Genomic DNA, 17,097 nt, shown 5'->3' on the forward strand with positions numbered 1-17,097 from the left:
TAGAAAGGGTACGAAGAATATTTACTTAGACTAAATAAACAAATGAAGTGGTATGAAAAGGGGGACGACTTATCGGAGGACGATGTGGTACTCGTCATTGACGACACATTACAAAGGAATTTGTGGCTACTTGGGAAAATTGTAAATGTTTATAGGGGAAAGGATGATAAGATTAGAGTTGTGGACGTCAAAACAAAATCAGGAACCTATAAACGGCCAGTTACAAAAATCTTTAAATTAATGATGAGTGGTACAGGTTCTTAACGAAAAATGAATTGAAGACTATGTCAAATGCAGTGATTTTATCACGAGGGGGAGAATATTGTTGCTTTTAATTAGTTTTGTTCACTTTGTATGTTAAAATAATTGATCATGGTTTGTTTATAAAAAAAGACGATTTTGACATTGACAATAATTTGAAAGATATAAAAAATAAAGAGATTGACTTGAAGCGTTTGATTCCTGGTTTATTTCGACTTTAAATCAAAGGAATTCACAGTAGGACTGACTAGTCTGAACAGTTGGTATTGTGTTCCAGGTGCCAACATATATAGGTGTTTTCTGGCGTTTAACAGTATTCGAGCGTGTATTCAAAAACAATTCGTAGTTACGTCAATAATAATAAAATTCGCCAGAATGGAATGATTCAATTTGTGTCAGATAACAAATTCTTTTCAATTTTCTGTAATATCAAATATAATTGGATTTGTGCAAGTATTAATTTTCCAGCTTTATATTGTACATCCTTACAACTTATTCGATGAGAAGTTTTCAGCACTTTATAAACTATAACGATTAAAATAAAGCAGAAACTGACGTAACGTAACGTCAAATTTCATTTCAAAACCAACCTCATACGAAATAATGGTCTACTGCGTCGAAGGGAAGCAAAGACCATAAAAAAAGAGAAGAAGAAGAACCTTACATGAATATGTTTCAAACAAATCATAGTTAACGTGACGTCATCGTTTCAAAGCCAGAAGGAATGTATATGAATCACAGACGAATACGTTTTGAATACATGAGCGCCAGAAAATGCCTTATATCACTGAGTTCTGAGGAAAATTTTGGCGCTAAATTTAAAATGTTCACTTACATTGTCAACCACATATTGTGACTGTATTTACTGAATTATGAAGAGCCTTAAATCCTGTGTTTTTTTTGTTATCAAGTCAGCAAATAGATAAAACAAGTATCTTTTTCGGTTGTCATTAGGGAGAGGAGGCCATATTTTTTCCAAATAAAATAAAAAATTTTCTGTTATTTTTATTATAACAAAAGTTATCAGTTCCCAAAACACCTTATTACAATTGAAAATATTGCAGTTTGTCATTTGATAGAAATGTAAATAATTCAGTGTTGGATGAAAATTTCATTTCCATTACTTGTGGCCAGTAGTGGAATCTTTGTCAAGAAGTGCTATCGCGAAAACATCATCTCCTGATGACGCACTCCCTTCTCTCAGCAGTAGATTATAAAGTGTTTCCATTTGAAGGTATTGAAAGTTCTGTTATACATTGTTGTCGTAAAATGAGGAGTGAATTATATGAAATCTTTACAAATTCTTTTTTGAAATTACTTGACATACTAAAAAGTCGATAGAATTTGTGAATTTTTTCGGAAAAAAAGCGGTCCCAGAAATTTTTAGAAAATTGCAACTTTGATTTTGTACTAAACAAATTGGAGGGTCATATTTTCTTTCGATAAGTTCAAAACAATTCCCTCACATGTTAGAACACTGAACAGGAATGAAGAAGTACACAGAAATTCTTAATTTTTATAGTTTTTTTATAAGTTATAATTAGTAAATATCAATACCCAAATATTAGTCAAAGCATATCTGAGGATTTCGAATTATAGGTATTCATGTCTATACAACATTTTCGAATAGTTCAAGATTCAACAAAAAATTGTTAAAATTTTGAATCTTTCAGTTAACGTAATTTTGATACAGAAATATATTTTAATAATCTCCACAGATCATTGACATGACATAAGTCTAACGGTAATGAATAAAGGCAAAACAAATACAAACGTTTTGATCGAATTTTTTGTATATAAGGTCACTCAATTACTGCCTGAAAAATTTAAAGCAATGCATAACATAAGAAATTTTTCTGATAAAGATGGTACAAGCCTAAATAGAGAATGCACTTTTCAATGGTCTATACAGTTTTTTATTTGTATAAATCAGCCCTGTATTTATTTTGTACTTTTTTAATAGAAAGAAATGTGAAAAAAAAAATCATTTGTTACCTGAGACCATCAGAAAAAAATGGAAATTCTGTAATGAAATAAAAAAAAAAAACTTGCAAATTAAATGTTAAGGGTGCGAACATCCATTGCAACATCCTGTAACATTCACTAAGGAATATTGTCAACCACATTCAAATACTTCAATTCAACTAATATTTCCTGATAATTTTAGAAAACAAGGTGAACTTGGACTTGAAAATGTTTGCTTGTCATGTTTTTTACTAACAAGGGTTTTGACAGTTATGTAGGACCATCTGCCTTATCATTCGTAAAAATTTTAGGAACCCAGGTGACCCTGAACTTGAAAATGTTTGCCTACAATGCTTTTTATTACCAAGGGTTTTAACCACAGTTTTGTAGGACCACCTGCCTCATCATTTGTAAAAATTATTGAAAACCAGGTGACCCTGAAGTTGAAAATGTTTGCCTGCCATGCTTTTTTATTAACAAGGTTTTTGTTCACAGTTTTGTAGGACCACCTGCCTTATCAGCTCCACTACCTATATACAATCCTCTTCGCACTCCCACAGCCAAATCCTGGATCCGCCCCTGAAACATTTGACGTGTGCATGAATATTCCCAAATTAAAAACCAATGATGGAACTCCCTCTGATTCATTAGGACTTGCAATCTCAAAACCGCTGTTAATATTCTCCTTTAGTTACCTCCAACAAACACTAATATGTTACCATTAGTTACCATGAGTTAAAGTAAATTCAACTACTAACCAACACTGAATTAATCAAATTTACTATCTTTCCGATTGCTTAGCAACTAATTTTTTAAACTCACGTGCTAATAAAAAACTACTATATATTATATTTCATCAGTTCGGACTTCCATTGTCTATTATAATATAAATTGGTTTGAAATACCTGAAACAATCTGTGAAAAATTAAAAAAGATTAACTGAGAAATAACAATTTTATTAAACAGAAAACTAAAATTACAACAAAAAAATAAAATATTAATACAAGCTGGAAACACTATCCGTAGCAGCCTCACGAAAACCAGGCCACCAAACGCGAACTACGATTCCAAGAATTGCATTTATTGCGAGTGCGGAGAATCATACATCGGTGAAACTAAGAGGCCATTGAAAGTTCGCATTGCTGAGCACAAGAAACTCACACAGCGAGGAGAAACCAGCAAATCCGGAATAGCAGAGCATGTTTTGACTCATCAACATAACATCAAGTGGGCTCAAGCTGAAATCATCCACAAGGAAGAACCCTGGTTAAGGAGAAAATTCAAAGAAGCCGCGTATATGTTGTCCAACAACGCATTTAGCCAAGCTAGCGTAGATATACGTAACATATGGAAACCTCTAATCAAGCGGAAAACGACCAACGCCCGCCAAACGGTCATCTCCCTCTGAAACCAATGCAGCGGAGAGAGGGAAGAAGGGATAGGTGAAAGCACTCGAATGACCTATAAATAGTCAGATCTCGGAGGAATAAGTCCAGTTATCACCCGAAGACGATTGTAGATACTAACAATCGAAACGTCGTGACGTAACTTGGTTTGGAATCTTTTTTAATTTTCATTTTTTGTTAATATTTTAAACTTTTTAATTTTCAGCTTGTATTAATATTTCATTTTTTTGTTGTTGCTTGTTGTAATTTCAGTTTTTTGTCTAATAAAATTGTTATTGTTCAGTTGATCATTTTTAATTTTTTACAGATTCTTTCAGGGATTTCAAATCAATTTATATTATATTAGACAATGGAAGTCTGCACTGATGAAATACACCACGAAACATTGTCAACCACCTTCAAACATACTATATATTACACTACTCTCTTCATCTCTATGAGATATCTATCTACCTATGTATTTGTAAATAATACGAATGAAGATTTCTTGAGTAGACATTGTCTACATCCTGAGATCAAAGGAACTAAAATTCACATAAATTATATGTTAATTTTGATATAGCAGAATTTCAACTTAATTTAAGTCAAAAATTTCCTCACTACTTTTTAATGCGTATTTGTCTATGAAATATGGTTTGTACGGTTTCTTGTAATCACGAGTTCTATGGCTGTTCTTATCGCTGACCTTTTCATCTGGACTTTCCTTTCTTGCCGTTTCATTACTGTATCGCTTCAAATGTTGTGGAATGGTGCCATGTTTGATGTAGATCAATCTGGTATTTAAAACTTCGCAATCGATTTTCATCAACGGTATCAAAGATGAGTGGGGAATGGTATCTGCAACAATTGTGGATTATATCATTTCACATCAAATGACTCCGATTATAATTTCCATTATATTGAATAATCTTCAAAAAGTTTAGATTCATTCTACCCCAGAAGTTTAAGTCTACCTGTCAAGATTTACTATTGTACTATTTACTATTGTAATATTTACTATTGATCGTCAGTAACTTTTAAATTTGATATCATTTTTTAAATGGGAGTCGATTTATTCCAAATTAATTTACATCGAACTGATTTCCTAATAAGGCTCCAATTCAACACCATCGAATATATTCATAAAAGAGATAAAAAACATTATATTTGCGAAGCAACAAATATTCATTTGAAATTTGTTTTTTATTCCATGAAGGTATTATTGTTACGATATATGTATATTTTCTGTATTCAGCACTTTCATCCCAAAAGTGTATATTGTGTTTGCAAATCATGAAACACTTTTATTCTTTTGAATACTCCATGAATGTATTACTATTACGATATGTCTGGGAGAACTTTGTGTTGATCTCATAGAAGAGTGGCATAACATACTCCAGGAGTACATTGGAACCCTAATTCGTGGAATGCCTCGGAGAATGGAAGCTATGGTCCAAGCTAGAGGAGGCATCACGCCATAATGAAATTTTGGTTATTCGTTTTCTTTTTCAACTGTTCGCTACTTATGTTTTCGTTTAATTTTTAAATCATTAAAATAAAAAGCTTTATTTCAAAATTCATAGATTTGAAACAATTCGTAAAATCAAAATGAATGGATAAGGAATGAACCAATCAGGATGTCTCAAACCTATTTGATAGAAATATAACTTTGTTTTCCCTTGTATAATATGAATAAATCGAGCATTATCAGGAAATATGTTTGATGTGAATTATTCTGGGATAAATTTCCTCCCATTTATCGAAAAAAAAAAAAAATCAAATTCGACTGAAAATAAAAAAAATATTCTAGATCAAGATTTGACAACAATTCGAAGTGACTGTTTTTCATGCAAATGAGTGTACTAAAATATTTTTACAAATACATTCAAGAATAATCAGAGATTACGGCTGTATACTTCTAAATCTGAGAAAATTTAAACTAGATACTCACCGTTTGGTAACACAGAAGGCATGATGAGAGACATTTTGGGCCTACCCGTTTTATTGTGGTGAATTGCTGGTAAGAGCATATTCTGATCAGTAAATGATACCACATAAAAAGTATCGTCCTGTCTATTGATTGCTTCGAAGAACTCTGAATAAACTTGTTCAGGAGTCAAGGAAAATAGTTGCAATTCATTCTTAGGTCGTTCTCCCAACTGCTGTTCATTTTTTAATCTGCTGTAATATTTTCATTGATTATGAGTTGAACAATCAGTTATATATATATATATATATATATATATATATATATATATATATATATATATATATATATATATATATATATATATATATATATATATATAATAAATAGATAAGTACTTTTTGATCATTCCCATATTGATTTCAATTTAAGAGCCACCGGTAGACAGCTGTTTCAGTCTATTGGGCATCGTCAGTACCGGGCAGGCGGTCCTCGACTGAAGACAAAATGTGAAAAACCAAGAAAGTACTTGATAAAAATAGCTGCGTAAACGCAAGCGAAACATAAGTGGAACCACCTATTGGTGTGACACCCAAGTCAACTTGCCAAGTTTTTATGTCAGTGTTGGTGGTTTGACCAATCAACCGACAACTGCGGTAGCAGAAATTTGGGAAGCTAACCTGAAATGCCATCGGAAAACGAATCCACATGTTTCTAGAAATGATATGAAATCTCTAGAAAGTTTAATGCAGTCAAGCTGCTGGAAAATAATAATAATTCCAGCAGCTTGACTGCATTAACTTTTCTAGATTTCATATCATTTCTAGAAATGTATTCACTGAAATCCAACTAAATTTCTGTCAGGGTCGTCTTGAAAAAGAGAGAACAATAATCTTTGAATCAATACCAAGCCATTCATAATTTCCAAATGTCTTTTGAAAATTTGTAGCTACTCAAACATTTCTGTTCAGAAAATGAGGATATCAACAAGAATTAACTGATAAAAATACTGTGTTAAAAAAGTCATAGACGATTTTCACGAGAAACATAATAAGCGATAATTTCTTTTTTTTAAGTAAGCCATGAAATACATGAATGTGAATGTCAAGTTAACTGTCACACACAAAATAAAAGTTATTCAAATCGTTGAGTGATTTTAAGGGAGAAACGTGAATTTTTCCAATGACGAAAAAGTGGATATGCTTTTTGTATATTCGAGATGTTTGAGGAATGCTACCAAATCTCTGGCAATGTATCAGGAACCTAATCATAAATATTTTCAACGAATCGAAAATACTTTAAGGAATTATGGATCTTTTGAAAAACCCTCTGAAAAAAAAATGTACGGGTTACTGAATGTGGTGGCGATAATGAAATCGACGTTTTAGGTGAGTTCAAAGAAGATTCACAATAATGATAAAGTGACATTAATTTGATCTCTTTTCCAAAAATTTTGTGATTTCATTATGATTTGCCACATAGGTATAGGCGAGTTTATAATACTCAACAGGGTCCATCCTATTTTTGTATTGCATAGATTTTTTATCTATAAACCAATTGAAATGAATCAAATACTGAATAATAAGCGAAGCTCACCATAATGAATAAGGAAAAACCACACCCAAATTGTTCGAGTCATTTTTTAGATTAGCAAGCATAAACACACAGACAAAAATTCTAATAATCATTATGACCTACTGACATGATCTATTGAATAGAATGGAAATATGGTGCACCACTTTCCTACCTGTAACGTTTGTAAGGAACAGATGTGAAAGGACTATTCGACCCATACTTCTTCTTTCTGTAACGCAGTTTTGAATGTTTGATGGGGGTTGACACATTTTTTACAGGGCCAATTCTTGATGACAGGTCCACTGGTTTTCCAATCCATCTACAAAAAAAAATCAATATAACAGTTAGTTTTGACACAATACGTATGCGTGGCACGATTTATTTATACAATATTAACAAACTAGTAATATAAAAGTAACCTTTCTAATTCGAGTGCCAACCGGACACTCTCTGTTTGATTGATTGTAGCCGGACACATTGAATATGGGGAAAACTTTGTAGATTCGTTATTGTGGTTCTCCATTTCATCAGGTGACCACAGTAAACTTCTTCCATGGTGGTCATTTAACTTCGGTAATTCCTGCTTTAAAACCAATTGACTTTTTTGACTGAATGGATTCCTATAAAAAATATTATTGACATCAGATCAAGTTGCAAACAGAAATTTGAATAGCGTTGGGTAAATAGATTATTGTGAATAGGGTTTTTGCTGAACCATAATATAGTAGTCTACATTTCTGTTTTTCATGTAAACTTTATTATCATGATAAACGAATTGACGCTAAAATCTGTTTGCGTAAAAACAAGATATTGTCTTGATTTTTGTAGTTCCAAACACAGAGGTACCAGACCTTAAGTTAATTAATAATAAAATGGTTTTTTGTCTTTCTACTCAATACTTTATCGCGAAAAATCTACTATAACTAATTTAATAACATTTACACAAACGATTAGTTGTGCTTTACAAAATCTGCTTCAGGTAGACACAATACATACAGACTTCTCAAAGGTCTTCGACAAGTTGAACCACACCATACTCATTTCAAAACTCAATGAAATTGATTTCGAATAAAATCTGCTTAAATTCTTTTATTCCTATCCTACGAATCGGTAACAGTTTGTTGAATACAGAGGACACAAATCTGATGAATACAGTGCAACCAGTGGTGCTCTACAGGGAAGCGATCTAGCTCCCCTTCTATTCTTCCTGTCCATCAACGACATAGGATTAAATATAGATAGTGAAATTTTATTATTTGCTGATGATCTGAAGGTTTTTCGTACCAGAGAGTCAGCTAATAACAACGAAATACTACAAAATGATTTAAATAAATTAACTCTCTGGTGTTCTTCAATCTTCCACTCAATTCAAGTAAATATAAATATACAACCTATTGTAACAAACATACCACTATTCACCACAATTATTCAATATGATAATTTAATGGTGAAAACAGATAGCTGTAAAAACTTAGGAGTATTCTTTGATATCAAACTCTCATTCTTAACTGCTGCAAAAAGAATGTTTGGGCTCCTATTTAGAACTTGCAAAGATTTCAAAAACAAGGAAAGTTTTATTAATTTCTTCAACTCACTTGTTAGATCCCATTTAGAATATGGCTCTCTTATCTGGTCACCTATATATACTACACATATTCAATCGCTTGATTCTGTTTAACAACGGTTTATGAAATATGTCATCTACAAACTACATCATGTCTACCCCAGACAGGAAATAGATAATAATATATTTTTGAAGCGTTTTCATTTTTCCATCTCTTGAAGACAGAACTTATTATTCTTGCGCATTCATATACAAACTGGTTAACAATTATATCACCTCACCAAAACTATTGCCTCAACTAGAGTTTGATGTGCCAAGAATCAGTGGTAGAACTGAACAATGTTTTTACTTACCAACACACTGAACCAATATGTTATTCAAATCTCCCTTATTTGCAATGTGTTATAAATTAAATCAAGTGTGTCAGAAAGTTAACATTCATTCAACACCATTAAATATATTCAAAAAAGAGATGAAAATCATAATATTTGAGAACAAAAACCTATTTGAAATTTAATTTTTGTTCCATGAAGGTATTATTATTGTTACGATATATATATATTTCCTATATTCAACACTTTCTATCCCAAAACTGTATATTATGTTTGCAAATCATCAAACACTTTTTTTCATATTACTTATGAAGCGATTCTGTAATTGATATTTGTTTCAGTTTTGAAACGATTGTTTGTGAATACATACTGAATGAAAAAAGTGATTTTTGTGTAATTCAATCAAATGCAGTTATTTCAAACATGTTTCTCTCAAATTGAACCCAAAAAAACGTTTTGTGCATGATTTACACATCTCTATGAAGAGTTTTTATAGATAGTTTTTCTTTAAGATGTTGTACAAATTAATATTGCTTCCATGTGTGAAAAAAATACCTGTGTTCCAAAAATTTTCTATTCATGAAATACATTTTTCAATTTTTTGCTCTTGCTCAATTCAATAAATATTTTTTATCTAGTTTGAAGGAATAGCGGCTGAAGAAATTGAAAATATAAATTTGCTCAAAAACATAACAAAAAGATGGTTAGGTACTAATTAAAAAAAATGTTTTCAAACAAATATTGCAACTTACAAAGTCAATCTACTGTACTTTTTGTCAATTTTAAAAAAAATCCCAAATAAGTTTTTTTCCTTATTTGAAAAAATACTGATGGAAATATCAGACCAGGAAAAGATTCTGGGGCTAAAAAATAATGTTGCGGATAACTGTTTGATAAGATTTTCAGTTTTTTGTTTTCCCTTTTTTTGGCTCAGTTCCAGCATTGTTAAAAGCATAAAAAATTTACATTTTACCTCTGGCAATAAGTTATTTTAAAATCTGATATAACAATTAATTTACCTCAAAAAATCCAAGTTTAGACCAACTACTAACAGAAAAATACATAAAACTAAACTGGGTTTTACAGATTTGTTTGTATTTCTACTAGAAGTATCATCTTCAAACTGTGCTAATCTTTCCTTCAACTGCAAATTTTCCTGAAAATAAAAGAAAAAGTAGAATTTATAATAGATGATAGAAAGTATGTAGAATGAAAGAGTAGAATTAAATGAAGAATGCTCAAACATATTTTATATTTCTCAGGAGTGGTAATTTTATTGAATGTTGATTTTAAAATATTATGTTTCATTGAAGCACTCTAAATATTGTTGTTCTTGTTGGGGATTGGTATTTACAATGAATGAAGCTATAATGACATAGGACTATTGACATAGTTCAATAATTTTTGTTCTTACAACATTTGAAAATAATTATTGCAAAATTATTTTCTTTCTGAACTGTTCTAATCTGTGATGAAAATAATATGACAACAGTAATTGTCTCTGAACTTTTGTATAAGTTTCATTGAACCATAATGATGATCTGAATTCTGCATCAATATCTTTTTGGTGCAATAAATTCAATAATTTAAATATTTTGTATTATATTTGTATTATAAAGTGAGTCCTGCAATGTGCTATACAAGAAAAGAAACAAACCAAGTACATTTTTTAAGGAAAAAGTCATGCTTTATAGAAATTTTGGCTTGCTAAAACATTCAATTGTTGATGCAGGGCGACCGAAAAGTTCAAAATTCAATTTACATAAACTGATGTTCCCAGATGAGTCCACATTTTTGACAAATACAGTAATATTGCAACATGCCGATATTAGAGCTATATCAATCTTATGTACTTGACGTCAATATTTCCAAAAAGTGTATGTTTTTTTATTAAAAAATAAAACCGTATTTCTTTGTATCTGAAATAATAATGTATATGTTGCTTCATTATCAAGTGAACTGCTTGAATAGAGATAATGTTCAGACACCCTGTATACATTTTTTTTTGCATCAACAAGCAAATATTTTCATGAAGAACAACTTCTTAAAAAAGTGAAATTTTGATCTATTTCTTCTCTATTTCTTTTCACATAACATTTTAAGGGAAACAACAAAAAAACATATATTTTCTTGACCATATAAGTGTTAGATTTAGAGGGGTTGTTTATGGAGATTGCCAATAGAAAGAGTAGCGTAGATCATGGCAGAATGTTCGGTGTCAATTTCATAAAGTAAAATGATTTCTTTTGGACTTTTAGTGTTTATTGTGAATTCAGGTGAGCAAAAGCTAACATCAGATACTTTATTTTGATGGAATGAAGCGGTAAATTATTAAATTATATAACAAACATGTACCACATAAAAGTAGTTCAGGTTTTTTTTCTTCTTCTTCTCAATGGATCTCTATAAAGTGTCTGTTTTTTTTTGGTGTCAATGACATCGAATGATATACTCATTAGCCTCATATTCTGAGAGGGTTATGTTGATAACTTCTAGAGCCACCTGATAAACATCATGGCTATTCAACAGTCTTACCAGTTGTGTGACACAGCAGAATCAACCCAATTTCAACTTGAAAAATTCTTTTGAGGAAAATATATTGTAGAAGTTTCGGTTTAAAAGCACAATCTTTGGACGGTGAATTAGACACACAACTCACCATATATGCTTGCTACTTTCGAACACTCTAACTAAGGAGATTTGAAAATATTTCGAGTAAAACATGATAGATGGAGCGAGAAAAATATATGAATTAACATTTTTTATGATTGTGGGAACTTACTGTTTGCAATCTCTGGTTTTCTGCTGACAATACTTTCACTTGATCTTCTAAGGAAGTGACATAATCTTTCTTTTTCTTTCTAGATAAACTAGCTGACTCCCTGTTCTTTATTTTTCTTTGTTGCCTCTTCAGGACTTTTGGATCAAAATTTATATTTGTTACAGAAAATCTGTTTCTTTGATTTATAACAGAAGGCACAGTTACTGTTGGAAGAGTAATAGAAGGTAAAGATACAGGTACAGCCATAGTTGGTACAGTTACAGACGATAAAGCTACATTTTGTTTAATATTACAGACATTTTTCATAGTGTTATCAATTGTGGGAATGTGTGGTACGGTAACTTTGATATTTTCCAGCATAACAACATTTTGTTGGGGAGAGGCAACTACAGGTTTCAAATCTTTCTTTAAAACTAATAAATTATTTTTCTTCACTGGTAACGAATATGGAGTTTTTGGTACAATTTTCACATGCTTTGTTGTCAAGCAAGGAGAAGTAGTATTTGAGCCTGTAACTTTTTTGATAGGAGTAAAAAGAATATTCTTTGGTGGATCTTTCAGCATTCCTGCATTGAAAAAAGATTCAGGAGAGGCCGGTGGAGTTTTCATTTGTATTTCATCTTTTATATCAGAACTGTGTAACTGGGATATGGGTGACACAGATGTTGCTGAATTTCTAGATGGTAAACTATCAGATAATTCGGATTTAATTTCTGGTTGAAGGTTAGGGTATGCCTCAGGGCCGCAGTTTGAAAAGTCCATGAATTGCAAATCAGCAATTTCGTTAGAAAGTTCTTCGTCTTTACAGTATGGTGGTGACGCTATGTCTGATAATATTTCGTTTGGACTTTTATCATAAACTGAATTCAACATACTGAGCTCATCTTCACCTTGATTTAGCAACAAGGGTATATTCAGTTCAACAGCGAGTTGTGTCAGAAAATCTTCGTCAGAGATAAAATCTGTAAACTCTGAAAAATAGTGAATTCAGTCAAAACCAGATAGAACAGTATGTTCATTTCAATTACCTGTAGAACACGATTGGTCACTACACGATTCTGGAGAACTTTTGAAAACATATTCTTCCAAACCATAGTCTTCGGTGGTTAACATTATTATTCACCAAATGTTCAACACCGTGCTAGTTCCTTACGAAAATTTCCACCCACCAGATCAATTATTTATGTCGACGTATTGAATAATTGAAGTTATCAGTTTCTCTTATCAAAATATTTTGAAAACACATGTTAACAGGTAAGCAGTGGTTGTTTTGCCGGCTGCAAACAATACAAATTGATAATCAGCTCAATCAACAGTTTTTACTTACTATCATCATTATTGGTGGATTATGATATGCCTCAGTATTTGTGAAAAGAAAAACAAAAAACGTGAAATTTTATTGTTCTAACAAGTAATGATCTAATAACTGATTCAGCGGAATTCAGCTATCCTTTAACAAAACTGTAACTGTCTAATATTCCGACTTTCGGAACTATTGTAGATTTTTATAAACAAATCACGAAGTATTGAGATATTTGATAATATGGAAAAATAAATTTGTATTTCATTTTTATATATACTTAGAGTTTATTGCTATATGGAATTGCAAATTATGGTTTTAATCGTTTTAAAAATCCGTCAACGACGGTCTAGACACTAGCCCTACAAAAACATTTTGACCAATAGACCAATACGAAAAAATAAAATCACTAAAACCCAATTTTAACTTCACATATTTTAGTTTACTTTACAACATAAAGTTTATGTTGTTATTACGATAGCACAACTACTGCAGTAGTTCCGATATTTTTTGACGATAGCCTAATGTGGTTGGATAATGAACATATTCATCATAAAATGAACATTTTTTTATTTTTCCGAAAAATGCGAATATAAGATCGTTGCAACAATTACAGGAATGAATTACCATAGACCGGGAGCCCGCGACAGAAATTTTGACCCCATTTTTTATCGTCTGCTTTTGTTAGAAGACATATTTACAGCCACAAGCAACAGTATTATTCGTTAAACAATTTTTTTGCCCATGTTACAAATGCTTAAACATTAACTATAGTTAAAAAAAGCTTCTTTGACCAACATTTTACCGTCTGTCATTCATGCAACTAGAAGGCTGGGGGTTACGTAACCCACAAAAAATAATTGGCAGACGGTTACATGGTGTCCTGGCTAAAGCATGAATTTTTTATTTAACACAAAAATGGTTAACTAAAGTTAATTTTTTACCGTCTGCCAAGCACAGCGTAGACTTCATTACATTCAAGAGGCAGACGGTAAAAAATGGCTCAGAGACACTGTAAAAAATTTGTTAATTAACTAATGCCTATAAATTATTAATACACCGGCAAACCGTCTGCCTTGTGAAAATTCGTTCATTTCATGCTACTGTTAGTCTACGCTGTGCTTGGCAGACGTTAAAAAATTGAATTTAGGTAACCATTCATTTTTTTGCAAACTAGAGTAATTCAAGCATGAGTTACATGGGCATAAAATTCGTTTAACGCATAATACTGTTGCTTGTGGTTGTAAAAATGCCCCCTGAAAAAGGCAGACATTAAAAAATGTGGTGAAAATTTCTGCCACGGACTCCCGGTCTACCACTGCTTTAACTTCTATTAGACGTAGACGGTTCCCAGCTGCTTGGTCATCAATGCCGAAAAGAAACCTTTTTCTTGAACGGAAAGGGTTTTATCAGCATATCCAAGAAGGAACAAACCATCAGAATAATAAATCTCAAAGTTGCCAGTTGCCAAATGAGCATGAATAATGTAAGCCGGGTCTCGACGAACGATTAATTTCGCTGAACTGATGCGGTGCTACGTACGATCCCTGCAAATGTGTGATGTTATTTTCATAGCAGGTTAAGTAGCCTTCTCGGTTACCCGATTGAAGCCTTGAGTTTTTTGAAGGAACACTTCTAAAATTATGTAACTGGCACTCCATTGGGCTCATTGGAAGACCTGCGAGGACAAATCACTGATGAATGTTTCAAAATGTACAAGAACTGTTTGATGAAGAACTCTAATATTGTGTGAAAGTTAGTGGAGAACATTTACAACATTTAATCAAAAAATACGGTGAGTTTTGGGATTATTAATTTTTCTTTGTTGCAGTTCCCGAAAAACGTATTGTTTCAAAGCTTTTTATTTTCTCAACAAGTGAATCGATTTAACAGTGGATAGGGAATCGAAAACCCTCATCAATGAGTTATCAAAACCACACTATCATTTAGAAATTGGGTTATAACACCCCTACTTAGAGGGTCGAAGATTTTGCAATTGTTGTTGGATTGAAACTTGTACTCCTTACTCCAAGGCAATTACGTCTTGTGATACGTTTTTGATGGCTCACCCTGTATATGGCACAAAGTGTTGTTTCGTAAACCTATGCAAAGTATTTACAACAGACCGATTTATGTATCAAAAGTGGCTAGGAGAGAACATAAACTTCAGAAGGAACGGCAATGTACTGGAATCGGAAACACCTTTGCTTACCGTACAACCAACTTCAATTAGTGCTAGAACTCTCAGATACGTTCTGGAGAGATGTACCTATTTGGAGAAAAATGTGTAATTATGTCTCATAATGACTCTCTCCACTCTAGGAATACTATGGAACACCAAGAAGTGGCTGTTTTGGACTGTTCTCCGCGATTACCAGACGTAAATCCCATATCAACAGAAGACGGAGAGAGAGAGATAGAAAGAGATTCTTAGATTATTAAAAAAGGGAATGTATTTTAGTAGAAATTAGTTTTTGGGAAAAAACATTCTAGATTTCTACTTCTCCATCTGTATACCAATTTAGGAAGAAAGTGATCAACTCCAAAATAAAACTCTTTACAAAAATGTGTAGATTATGCACGAAAGTTTCTTTCAGAAATAATACGGAAAAATCATCCGAAACAACTACTTTCAAACATTTAATCACATTTAAATATCTTTTTTCTATTCTGTTTGTCCTTCAAACGTTTGTTAAAACATTGATATCATTAACAGGTACACAACGTAATAAATGAAGAAGTATTAGTATACGAGTACAATTTCGCTTTCATGTAAAACACCCTTTAGGTGTACCTGTAGAACTTTCAGGCCGAAAACACTTGTCTTCAACTTTTCATCAGCACATTTATAGATGACTTTTAAAGATGGAAGAGACAATTCTGTTCTTGTAAAGCTTTTTCCCAATAATTTTCAATTTTTTTCATATTTCCATAATTTGGAAAATTCACCAGATTTGATTTTGTCAGTAGCAGGAAATGTAAATATGATTTTCTTTCGAAAAATGTTGAGTAACATCATTTAAGTTTACTTTAAGGTATAGTCATTTTATAAATATATAAAATAAAACAAAACATTTCTAGTAATTCCTTTCGAGTTTGGTTGTCTACATCATATGTATACACTTGTTGTATGACGCATTTGAATGTTACAGAAGCATTGTTGAAACAGTAACACGAACAGTAACAGTAACACGAAAATCACTTTGGCACACAGGTAGTTTTTACTCCTTGCGTTTGAACAATACATATTATTTATTGTTATTTGTTCAACTGATTAACAGTAATTTTATCCAAGAACAGGAGAGGACTGGCTTATAGGCAACAATCTGAGGATCGAAGTTGACGTGATTCTTTACAATTTCAATTGAACATCAAAATTGGCGGCATTATCTTGTTCATTGGCAATGTTAGTACTTATACGTTCATAAAATCCTATTTCTCTTGGTGGTTACGTTAGAGAAAGAACTATTCAAAATAAATTTTTCTGGGTGTTGACAAAATAATCTATTTATGCACTCAATATAAAAAATGCAGTTCAATTTATTGAATTATAAATAGAGAAAATGCTTTTTGACATTCACCAAAACAAGATGCCTCGAAACAAGATTTTATATACACCACTGCGTGGACGGGGCATGCTTTCTGAACTGAAGGGGTCTCTTATCCAAGGCCAGAAAAAAAGAATCCGTAAGAACTAGGATTGATTTCGAGATTCAATGTATCCTTTCAAAAGTTTGGAGCTTGGGAGTAGGGACGCATCTAGGTCGGAACAAACCTTGGTATGGTATAATGATGGTTCCAATATGGGTGACATGTTTGGCGTGGTATTGACTGAACAAAGCTCTCCAATCTCCTTTAATTAAAATAGGAAGCAGCAATAATAACATTGAATTACTTTCTAATGAATTCAAATTGACTCGGGACTACAAAACCAGGTCAAAAGGAATTGAAATGAACGAGAAACCTGATATCTCGCGAAGGAGGGAACCAATTCTTTTTTTTTTCT

At 32.0% G+C, this 17,097-nt stretch overlaps 1 protein-coding gene across 3 annotated transcripts; it reads right to left on the reverse strand.

Moving 5' to 3' along the window:
• Positions 1–1,253: 1,253 nt before the first annotated feature.
• Atf6 (bZIP_ATF6 domain-containing protein ATf6) lies at positions 1,254–13,277 on the reverse strand. 3 transcript variants are annotated; one of them, XM_023174624.2, is made up of 9 exons: positions 13,119–13,277; positions 12,820–13,068; positions 11,792–12,762; positions 10,029–10,165; positions 7,533–7,733; positions 7,286–7,432; positions 5,563–5,792; positions 4,318–4,469; positions 1,254–2,805 (listed from the first exon to the last, which is right to left on the reverse strand). In XM_023174624.2, the coding sequence occupies exons 2-9, from the start codon at positions 12,902–12,904 to the stop codon at positions 2,716–2,718; spliced, it is 2,013 nt and encodes a 670-aa protein (XP_023030392.2). In that variant the 5' UTR covers positions 12,905–13,068; positions 13,119–13,277; the 3' UTR covers positions 1,254–2,715. The 3 variants fall into 3 exon arrangements, with proteins under 3 accessions (XP_023030392.2, XP_023030391.2, XP_023030390.2); XM_023174623.2 differs by having other exon boundaries at positions 1,254–4,469; positions 5,563–5,789; XM_023174622.2 differs by having other exon boundaries at positions 1,254–4,469.
• Positions 13,278–17,097: the final 3,820 nt, after the last annotated feature.

This window comes from Leptinotarsa decemlineata, unplaced genomic scaffold, assembly GCF_025532065.1.
Source record: "Leptinotarsa decemlineata unplaced genomic scaffold, Ldec_3_MD MMD2_tig00026328_RagTag_RagTag, whole genome shotgun sequence".
Classification (NCBI taxonomy): Eukaryota; Metazoa; Arthropoda; class Insecta; order Coleoptera; family Chrysomelidae; genus Leptinotarsa; species Leptinotarsa decemlineata.